The 11,020-nt window shown below is 41.8% G+C and overlaps 2 protein-coding genes across 3 annotated transcripts in view; one reads left to right on the top strand and one right to left on the bottom strand.

Annotated features, from left to right (window-relative positions):
• The window catches only part of TERF2IP (TERF2 interacting protein), a 2,885-nt gene extending 2,486 nt beyond the window's left edge, over positions 1–399 (bottom strand). The window contains exon 1 of the mRNA XM_085305741.1: positions 16–399. Within this exon, the coding sequence (XP_085161867.1) occupies positions 16–366 (351 nt within the window). The 5' untranslated portion in view covers positions 367–399. The remainder of the gene's footprint in view (positions 1–15) is intronic.
• Positions 398–10,992, top strand: KARS1 (lysyl-tRNA synthetase 1). 2 transcript variants are annotated; one of them, XM_085305695.1, is made up of 14 exons: positions 398–502; positions 1,172–1,322; positions 1,523–1,688; positions 2,104–2,197; positions 2,468–2,654; positions 2,776–2,901; positions 5,552–5,671; positions 5,922–6,084; positions 6,253–6,426; positions 7,145–7,230; positions 7,923–8,008; positions 8,323–8,449; positions 10,308–10,451; positions 10,873–10,992. In XM_085305695.1, exons 1-14 carry the CDS (start codon positions 441–443, stop codon positions 10,957–10,959), a joined length of 1,773 nt encoding a protein of 590 aa, XP_085161821.1. In that variant the 5' UTR covers positions 398–440; the 3' UTR covers positions 10,960–10,992. The 2 variants fall into 2 exon arrangements, with proteins under 2 accessions (XP_085161821.1, XP_085161820.1); XM_085305694.1 differs by lacking the exon at positions 398–502 and adding an exon at positions 511–678.
• The last annotated feature ends 28 nt before the right edge of the window (positions 10,993–11,020 follow it).

The following is an 11,020-nucleotide window of genomic DNA, read 5'->3' as shown; positions in this document are numbered from 1 at the left end:
GCGCCGCCCGCGCACCGCCCGCAGCAGCGCCGCGTCCTCCGCCTCCGTGAAGGCGAGGCGGCCGCGCGGCGAGGCGGCGCGGGGCGCGGGCAGCACGGGCGGCAGGCGGTAGGGCTCCAGCGGCAGGCGCCGGTTGCGCTGCACGCACTCTGTCACGTACTCGGTGGAGACGGCGCCGCCGGGCGCCGCCTCGCCGGGCTGCGCCAGGAGCACGGCGCCCGGCTCCTGCACGCGGCACAGCCGGCCGCCGCCCGCCAGCACCAGCGGCGCCAGCCGCAGCTTAGCCAGCCCGGGCCGCACGTAGAAGCGCATGGGGCTGCCATCGTCCCAGAGGAACAGTGTCCGCGACAGCCCCGCCGCCGCCATCTCCGCCCCGCCAGGCCCCGCCGCCGCCGCCGCCGCTGCCGCGCAGGCGCGGACGCGCCCCTAGCGCCGAGAAGATGGCGGCTGTGGCGGAGAGCGGCGTGGATGCTGTGGAGACTGAGTCGCGTCTTAGCAAAAAGTGAGGGCCGGGCCGGGCCGGGCCGGGCCGGGCGGGGGGCGTCCGTCCGACCCGGCGCGTGTCTCCAACGGTGACCTGCCGCCGCGCGCCATGCTTGGCCCTGTCGCCGCTCGGCTGCTGGGCCGCGCCTGGAGGGCTGCGCCCCGCTGGCCGCGGGCACTTCATGGCCGGAGCAGGTCGGTGCTTCGCGGTGCGGGCCCGGCTCGCCTCTTTCCTCGCGAGGCCAGGGCCGGCGGGAAGAGCCTCGGGGGTCCTGTGGGCCGCCTGGTTCGGGCCGGGCCGCGCCGCGCCGGGCTGCGCTGCGCTGCGAGGCCGCCTGCTCTGCCCGGAGAGCTCGCTTTATCTCACTGGCCTGCGGGACTGCAGCGCCCTGATGTTCAGAGGGGGCTGCAGGAACACAGGCATGTCTCTCCAAGGCATGTTTCCACAGTGGTTGTTTTGGGCTTTCTCTGAGTGTTTTTATTTCCCAGAGAATGAAAGATGTTATTTTGATCCTAGGGGATCAAAGCTTCTATTTATTATACTAATCTAAATGTTATTTTGGCTTTTGGGTAGAATAACAGCAGGGTTACATATACACTGAGCTTTCAGCGCAATCTTTCTGCTGAGTATTTCCGTATAGAAGTCTCAAAGTTACCTACTGCATCTAGTTTCTTCCTTTTTTTGCAGTGAGCTGAAGAGACGTTTAAAGGCGGAGAGAAAAATAGCTGAAAAAGAGGCAAAGCAGAAAGAGCAAAATGAAAAGCATTCGGATAAGTCGTCTTTGTCACCTGACTCTGAGAATAACGTTGGCACTGATGAGGAAAGCTTGGATCCGAATGTAAGCATCTGCTCCCCTGCTTATTGCTGTTTTGAGAATAAATGTTACTGACTTACGTTTAATTTTTAGTCCAATTGAACTAAAAGGTTAAAGGGGGAGAGACCTCCGTCTTCCTAAATCAGAGCAGCTGTGTTTTAATTTTTAACTTGTATTTTCAGTCTCTAACAAAATCTGTTGGTTTGGTTTGTTTTTGGCGACAGCAATATTACAAGATCCGTAGCCATGCAGTCCAGCAACTGAAGGGCACCAACGAAGATCCTTACCCCCACAAATTCCACGTAGACTTATCTCTCTCAGATTTTATAGAGAAGTACAGTCACCTGCAGCCAGGAGATCACTTGACTGACATTACAGTGAGAGTGGCAGGTAAAGATTTTTCTGGGATATGGAAGGATGATCTGTTGCTTTAAGGCCAAGTCCTAGCTTCTTTTGGAAATGGGGTGGTCTTTTTTCTAATTCTGCTGATCCCTTGTTACTCAGTCATGAAGCTAAGTCTGTAGCAGTGTTTTGACTATTCAAGACAGGACCTTTCAGATTGAGTGGAGTATTAAAATATCCCTGACAAGTCGGAGATCAGATTATGATTCAGATTCAAGGATACAAAGTTCATATGACCTTTTGTACAGTGGTATTCATTTTGAGGCTTTAACTGCTTCTCCTTGACAATTAGTGATTAATTCAGAGCTGACGATCCTTTGTCCAAATGACAGTACTGTGGCTTTTGCCCTGTATACTCTGTTAGGGACACATTTCCTGAAATCTGCATACTTTTGGTATTTAGGTCGAATCCACGCAAAGCGTGCCTCTGGAGGGAAACTGATCTTCTATGATCTTCGAGGTGAAGGAGTCAAGTTGCAGGTCATGGCAAATTCCAGGTAAGTAGAATTATGCTCACTAGCATTCTAAGCCAAACAACACTCTTAGATCTGGAGATCTACATTTGGGCATCCTATTTCTTTAACACTTTAGCTAGGTTGTTCACCTAAGGATTGGCCTAGGCAACCAGGTAGTGTTGTATTTAGGGTGTTGTGGTTGCCATCCCTCTTAGATATTTTTTAAAGGATTTGATCTGGGGAGACACTTGCTGAACACGGTTTGGAAAGTTGAACTTCAAACAAAACTGCTTAAATTTATTATAATTACAGGCTCTACAAGTCGGAGGAAGAATACTTCCGTATTAACAACAAGCTGCGTCGTGGGGACATTATTGGTGTACAGGGGAATCCTGGGAAAACAAAGAAAGGGGAACTAAGTATTATTCCTTATGAAATAACTTTGTTGTCTCCATGCCTGCACATGTTGCCTCATCTTCACTTTGGCCTCAAAGACAAGGTAGCTGTCACAGCTATTGCTCTTGGAGGTTGTTTGAGAGAAGGTCTGAATGGATGACCTTTTGTATTTGCTGATGGCATCATTTTGTTTAGGTGTTTCTAAAAGTATTTATCGTTTTCAGGAAACTAGGTATCGTCAGAGATACTTGGATTTAATTCTTAACGATTATGTGAGGCAGAAATTCATAACCCGTGCAAAGATCATTACATATATTCGGAGCTTTCTAGATGAGCTGGGCTTTCTGGAGGTAAGGCTTCATGGTTTGTTTTTCTCCATCTAACAGATACTTTTGGAGCCCCTCAGCTTCAGGGCTACCTCATTTTCAGGCTCATACCCAAAATGTGTTCAGAACTGAGAATAATGACCTCAGTGCAGCAGATTTTACCAATTTTACATAATGGTAGCTATTCCTTTGTTCTCCTTTTAGAGTTGAGGCTATTCCTGAGATGTTAGTATGTGATTCAGAGAACTTTTATTAAGGTAGCACTTTTTTCGGTAATTTAAGGGTAGAAATAACATCTTTGAAACTGCATTTTGCCACCGAGGTAAATGCAGGTGTTATTTCATGCAAGTAAATTGATTCTATTTTAAGATTTGTTGGAGAGTAGTATATTAGAAAATAATACCAGCTGTGCTTTGTTGCATCCAGATTCTTCATTGAGATTTAGGTTATGATCTGTTTGCTAACTGTAATATAGTTTGTTTGCAAGTGTTTACCAACTGAATCTGAAATAACTGCCAGTGGAGTTTGAAAGCAGTGGAAGGATGTGGCAGTCCAAACCTGTGCAGTGTCTTTACCATCTTAAATGGATCATACACATATGGATATATTTCTTTGGTTTGTTTACTTTTTCAAACCAGTCTTAATCTAGTACTGAAAGATTTTGTGGCTCCAGTTTAACTTGATCCAAAGGAACTGTAAGAGTCCTTCTCAATTTATATGAAGCGTGAACTTGTCATTGGAATAGCAAGGTAAGTTACTTAGGCTTGGTGAGCATGTTGGGAATAAGATACAAGGCAGAGGAGTGAGGGAACGGCCTACCATACGGCAGAGTGCAATTGGAAGATACATGAGCCGCACGTACAGCTACAGTGTTCCCCATAGCATAGTATAGTGCCATGGCAGGGAGAAATACTAGCTTGGATTGGAAAAATACAGCTAAACTGAAATAGGTATTGTACTGTGCTCTTCAGCTTGTTGTCATGACTCATTGGTTTGGGTTCAATTCCATGCTCCTGAGTTAAACTTGTTTTCTGAATCCAGCACTGTCTGGGATGCTGACTGCTTTTTGTTCTCTGCAGCTCAGCTTGTTATACAATGTGGACCTGTCTAGAGAATCATATTAATTCGGAACACTTTTCATGGCGCTAGATGAATTCATATCATACAAAAGTTTCTTCTCTTTTTCAAGATCTAGATTCACTCTTGTTCTTGTTTTATCACTCACTGACTTCTGGTTTTGCCCTGACCTTTGTTCTTTCACAGGAGTCCTGAGTCTCCTCCTAATTCATAGAAGGCTTCCTATTCTGCATCATTATGAGTAGTTCTGTAGTGAATTGTGAAATAAATTCTAGCTGATGCCAGGATGAATTTTTCAAATGTAAGGAGAGGTAGCTCGAAGTTCTTTGTGCTAATGGTGGTGAAAGCCAAGCTGATTTGTCAGCAGAGCAGTTAAAACCAGGCAGCTCCTGCAGAATCAGTTAGAAAGTTATCCTCACTTGGGCAGAGGAAAGGAGCAGGTGGTTGTTCTGTTTGACCACCTCCGCTGTTTGATCACGTCGACCAGCCCTCTGAGTAGAGCAGATCATCATCCATGGTTTGCGCTGTAAATCATTCTGCCACTGTATTTTTCCGTCATTCATAGCTACTTTCTTTTTATTTTCTCTGTGTGCCTGGTAGGTGGTTTTTGCCCTGGGAATTTTAGTCTATATTTGATACTGACCTGGAGTCTGTTTCTTGTGTAGTTGATAGTGTATATTGTCTGAGCTATAACTGCACATCCTTTAAACGGACAAGGAAACAAGGTTTGTGTGAAAGTAAATTTGTAACAATGTTTTTGGAGCTGCAGCCTGCAGTAAATTGCCTCTTTTTTTTAACCTGAATTTGCGTATCTTTTCATAAATTAGTTCAGTTGGATTCTAGAATTCCATGTATTTATACATGTGTGTATATATATATATACATACACACAAAATAAGCAAATACTTGTTTTTATTTGAAGTGAACATGTCCTTATATTGCATACATTCCCCTCTCCCCCAAATACTTTTGAGTTCTCTACATTTAAAGACATTAAATTAATTACTTTTTGTTACAAAAGCAGTATTATTTAAGTTGCTCAGATTTTGCAAAGGCTTGCAATAGTCACAGCATTTCATTTCTTTCAGTGTTATTATTCTTTTTTGTTGAGACTATTGTAAAGAATTTAAAATGTGAGCAATGATTTGGAAAAGGTGTTAAGAAAGACTGGTATTTCCTGTAAGTCTTATGAAACAGCTTTCTATTTTACTGAGTGGATTTTCTGCAATATAGGTAGATAGTTCTGTGACAATGCCATAATCTAGGTCTTGGCTTATTACCCAATAGGTTCACATCTATAACAAATAAGAGTGATTTTTGATAGCAGCAAATAGTTTAAGCTACTTGTCTTTATTGACTGCATGGGAGGAGTGCTCTTTATTTCAGAATCATTTTCATATACTGGAATGTCTAATAATAAATGAAATAAGAGTTTTTTTTCATCCAAGCCAGCTGTGGTTTGTTGTTTGTTTTACAAAGTTCTGCTGTGGAAACAGAAATATCCTAAGGACTAAAGGACAGCGTGCGCTTGAGTTAGGAACCTGGTAATATTTATGCCAGTGTTACATTCGTTTTTGTTATTGTTGTTATTTTTCAGATTGAAACTCCTATGATGAATCTAATTCCAGGTGGGGCTGTGGCTAAACCTTTCATCACATACCACAATGAGCTGGATATGAATTTATATATGAGAATTGCTCCAGAGCTTTATCACAAGGTAAAATACAAGCCCCTCATGGCCAAGCTCTATATTCTCCAAGCTGTTCTTTCTCATTCTAAAGAAGAAAATATAACTTAAGTAAGGATTATTCTTGAAGAATAATTGACTCATTAGTTTGGAGAAAAACAAATGTGTCTTGAATGAGATTCGGTATGTCCTGTTGTCATTTCCTCAGTTATATTTGTCTGAGCTTTCTTTTGTTCTTTTGAAAAGGTTAGTCTTTTTACTAGAATTTCCTCTTGTTTAGATGTTGGTGGTTGGAGGCATGGACAGAGTATACGAAATTGGGCGTCAGTTCCGCAATGAAGGAATTGATTTGACTCACAATCCTGAGTTTACAACTTGTGAATTCTATATGGCTTATGCAGACTATCATGACCTGATGGAAATTACGGAGAAGATGCTTTCAGGTGACATATGCGATATTAAGTAAATTAAAAAAAAAAAAAGGAAAAGGAAAAGAAAAGAAAAGAAAAGAAATAAATGGAAAAAAAAGAGCGAGCAAGTAAGAATTTTCAAGAGGAATTGCATGTTATGTGGCTTGGTGTCGTTTTCTAAACTTCAGTTTCTTCTTCTAGGGATGGTGAAGCATGTTACTGGAAGTTACAAGATTACTTATCATCCAGATGGTCAAGATGGACAGGCCTATGAGATAGATTTTACTCCTCCCTTTCGGCGAGTTAGCATGGTGTATGAACTGGAAAAGGTTCTGGGAGTGAAATTTCCATCAGCCGACTGTTTTGAAACTGAAGGTTAGATGATGGAAATGAATATGCTTTAATTCCTCCTTAACATGAGGAGGGCAAATACCTCAGGTTCTCCATCTGCAGTCTGTCAGCTATTCTTTTGAGGTGGTGGTAATACGTGAATTTGCTTTTCTCTGATTCTGTCTGTTATCTGGGATTCCAGAAAGAAGTCTTTGTGCTTTGCAGTCTTTGGCAAGATCTGACTCTTGCTTCTCCCTTTCTTGAGTATGTATGATGCTGTTGTAGTTACCCAGAAGATAACATTTGTAGAGCTCTTGTTGAAGAGACTCAGTTTTTTATTTCTCATTTCTTCTGTCCTTAGTACAGTTTAGTCTCCATGCCTGTGATTGTAGGATAAGATCATTTTGGTCAGTCTTCAAAATGTGTGTATCTCCTGTTTTATCCTTGGAATCTAGAGCCATAAGGAAACAAGTTCATATGCTTTTTAGTGATTTTGTGCAAAAATTTTAGAAATTTTAGCAGTCATGATGTGGGATTATGCATAACTGTTGCCCAAGTCTCTGAAATCTGAAACAGCTTATATTTTAGTGTAAATTGATAGAAACAATATTTTCTAGATTGAAACTGATATTTGAACTAACCTTTTTCCACAATGTATACTATTAAAATCTTCAGAATCACTCTAAGACGTGTTGACGGATGCAGAAATAAAAGACGTGGCTGCCTCGGTGGCTTTTCTAATTTCTGTCTACAACAATTTCAGAAACTCGCAGGTTCTTTGATGACCTTTGTGTGGAGAGAAATGTTGACTGTCCACCTCCCAGGACAACAGCCAGGCTTCTTGACAAGGTAAGTAAAGGTGGTGTTTTCATAATCTTAAGGTCTTTGGAGATCTATCTGTACGAATACAAGCCCATACAGACCAAAAGCTTAGCTGCATGTGAAAAACATGCTGAAACGCATTTAAACTCCTTCTGTATCAAAGGGAGAAAACTTTGCTGTGTCAAAATCTTTTCCCTGTTGTCTACAATAGAATGTAGTGATACGTGCTGATGCCTGCTTAGTGCCTTTAGAGGATTTTAGTTTGATAACTAGACTCTTCTGCCTAAGATGGGTCTGTTCACTTCATCTCGTGTTTTGACAGTGAGATCTGTGCATTTGTATGTACCTTACCAAACTGGTAGGCTTACCACTTAATACTTATATCAACTGTATTAAGTCCTTTGTCCTTTTCTTTTGACCCAAAATACCACCTTGCAGCTGGGTTTTTGCTGCTTTTTCTATTGGCTTTTGTCACAATGTCCAAAGTAAAATTTATTTTTTCTAATACAATTTGTATTATGTCATTTTTCTTGTCCAGCTTAGATGCACATTCTCTCTTAATGAAGACACTATCGTGATTAGGCATTATTAGTTGGAAAACTTTTCACTTCTACAGTACCTTTTTCAGTACTGAAGGGAAGAAAGTAGGATGTTTGGGGTGGGCAACGGTATTAAAGTGTCATTGTACTCTACCTATGTGTTCTATTTTGTTTTCACAGTTAGTTGGTGAATTTCTGGAAGTCACTTGTATCAACCCAACATTCATCTGTGACCATCCACAGATCATGAGTCCTCTAGCCAAATGGTAAGGCTATAAGACACAGTCATGATATAACTCACTTTAACCCCTCTACTCTTACTTCATAAAAAAGGTCCCATATGTGAAAATGGAGATTTTGATGCTGTAAAATGGTTTGTCAATTCCACCAACAACTCAGACAGATACTAGTTCTGTAGCTGTGAAACACATCTTGCAGAGAAGTGCACCAATGCTCAGTAGTGGGAAATGCTGACAGCTGTTACTGCAGATGTGGACCATCCTCTTGAAGTAATGTATGTTTGCTTTTGCTTCTGTAAAGCTGTTTTTTAAGGTGCGGTTGATTTGTCTTCTTGATACAGGCATCGCTCTCATCCAGGACTGACGGAACGCTTTGAACTCTTTGTGATGAAGAAGGAAGTGTGCAATGCGTACACAGAACTGAATGATCCTTTCCGGCAGCGGCAGCTTTTTGAGGATCAAGCCAAGGTAGGGTGTGTGGATGATAGTGATTCAACAATTCAGGCATGTAAGCAAATAATATTTGCTATGTCTATTGCACATCTGTTGTTAGTCCCTACTGCTGAAGATGGCTGTTAATAATTTGAGCAAATGTTTCTCACTTAAGTGGAAGCCTGTCATTGAGACTTATTAGGTTTTAAAAGTTATTTCCTTTTGAAGAATTTCTGAGGTTTTTTTTATTATTATTTTAAAAAAAAAAAGTCTAAACTCCACGGTTGGTTAAATTTTTAGTAGCGATACCGTGTTTTGGAACATTTCTCCCTTTTAAACTACTTGAAGTGCCAGTCTGAAAAAAATCAGATATGCAAAATGTTTCCTGTCATCTTCAGGTTGACAGTGAATTATTTTTCCACAATTAAGCTATTAAATAACCATACAACATTGTACTCTCTCATTTATTAAATGAATTTTTGTCCAGTTAGAGTTTTAATGATGCATAAGAAATAATCTGATTTCTAGACCTGAGCTATTATTATTTTAAAGTGGTTCACAGAATAGCCCTGCAGACTCTTTGAAAATTATTCAGCCTGCAAATTTATATGACTCAGTTTCTGTAGGTAAGCCTAAGAAAAGAGGGACTCAGTCCAATTTTGTTATATTAACTATGTATGCACCACATGTACCCATTTAAAGGAGGCTAGATGGTGCCATCTGCAGAAACAGAGTTCATGTTCTTTCTAATACGTATATGGCTTCTTACTATCTGAGACGATTAAACGGTCAAAATCAGGAAAATTAGGTGTATTAACTAATTTACTTGTCAGGAAATTTCAAAATGTTCAGTCAGCATGAAATAATATTTTAGGTATCTTTCTCCTTTGGTCTGTGTGGGTGCATGTATGTACGTATATATTATATGTATATATATATGTATATGTATATATGTTTGCTGCCATTCTCTTACATGCTTATGATCAGAGTTTGCAGATACATGATTATGGGTATTGAATGAAAATTTGCCTGAAAAATTAACGTTAAGTTGGAAACTGAGATGAATGGTGGCAGTTCACATTTCAGTATTTCAGACTCAAGCATAAAAATTTCTTTATTTAGCAGTCTGTATTGAAATTGCCTGAGCAAAAATGTTTTTTACACTTGATGCTTTCTAAATGTGAGAGGGTGGGCTTGTTTGTATTTTTATTACTATCACTTTCACCACTTGGAGGCTGTCACTGTCAAATTATGTAAGAAGTATGAATTACCATCTCAGTATTGTTTTTTCTGATCTTTTTACTTGAGGAAAAAAGATACCTAAACTTTGTTTCATGGAGCAATTACTGATGATTCACGTGATTTGGTCTGTATTTGTTTCTGTAAGCATTAAGGGAGGAGGATTGCGGGCAATAAAGAACCTCAGAAGCCTTTGACAGCAATGTATTTACTTTCACTGTGGTCTGCTGTCACACAGGTTGTTGAAGTCCAAAGACATATGACCCTGGAGATAGCTTTTACCAAAATGAAAGGGTTGGACTTTGCCTAGAAAGGAAACTCCTAGATAAGAAAGAAATTGATATAGCAGGCATAGATGGGAAAGTTTAAATAGAACACATGGAAAACTGCAGATTAGATACAGAGCAAGAAGAGGGTTTGCCAGCCTAGAGTTACTGTTGGAATAACCCATACAAGTGGCCTCCAGAATTCTTCAGGTGGTGAGATTCTCTAATCTGTTATTTGCTTAAGTGGCTGTATAGAAGAGTCTTGGTTTTATCAGTTACCTGGCTCCTACAAGTATAAATATTCATCCTTTTTTTTGTAGACATTAGTAGAAGTAGTAGTATTTCTGTCTCTGTATGAACCCTTTTAAACTGCTTATTTTCTTATTCAGGCAAAAGCTGCAGGTGACGATGAAGCCATGTTTATTGATGAGAACTTTTGCGTCGCGCTGGAGTATGGTCTTCCTCCTACAGCTGGCTGGGGCATGGGGATTGATCGCATCACCATGTTCCTTACAGATTCCAGTAACATCAAGGTAAATGGTAGAACTAGTAGCACATACTAGTGGTTTTGTCAGAGAACTGGAACGAGATTCTGCAAAGTAGGCCGCATCTGTAACAAAACAAAAATATCAGATACTAGAGCTGTCAAAATTTTTTAAGGCTAAGAATTCCACCTCAGAAAAGCTCTTATTTGTTGCACTTGTTGGGAACTCTCAGCAGATTCTACGGCTGCCACATGGATGGCAGTCATGTACCTCACTGGGTACGCTATGCACGAGTTGAGCTCTGCAGTAGCATGTCTGCTGCACAGCGAGGTACCGCATGAGGCTGTGCTCCCCCCCGGGGGGCTCTTGCACCCTGCGGGGCCATGTTTGCCCCCTGGGGCTTTTGCTGCCTGGGTTGCAAGAGTGGTGGGGTGGACCTGGTGCCTGCTGATAGTGTCCCTCTTCGCAGGAGGTGCTGCTCTTCCCCGCCATGAAGCCAGAGGACACCAAGAAGGAGGCGCAGCGCGACCCGCCCGCCGAGGGCACCTCTGTGTGACGGCCGGGAATAAACGCAGCGCGTTCTGCCGCCCGCGTGTGTCCGTGTCTCTGTGCGCCTG

This window comes from Rhea americana, unplaced genomic scaffold (assembly GCF_003343005.1).
Source record: "Rhea americana isolate MKP2758 unplaced genomic scaffold, rheAme1 scaffold_226, whole genome shotgun sequence".
NCBI classification, from domain to species: domain Eukaryota; kingdom Metazoa; phylum Chordata; class Aves; order Rheiformes; family Rheidae; genus Rhea; species Rhea americana.
This window is presented reverse-complemented; position numbering and strand designations above follow the sequence as displayed.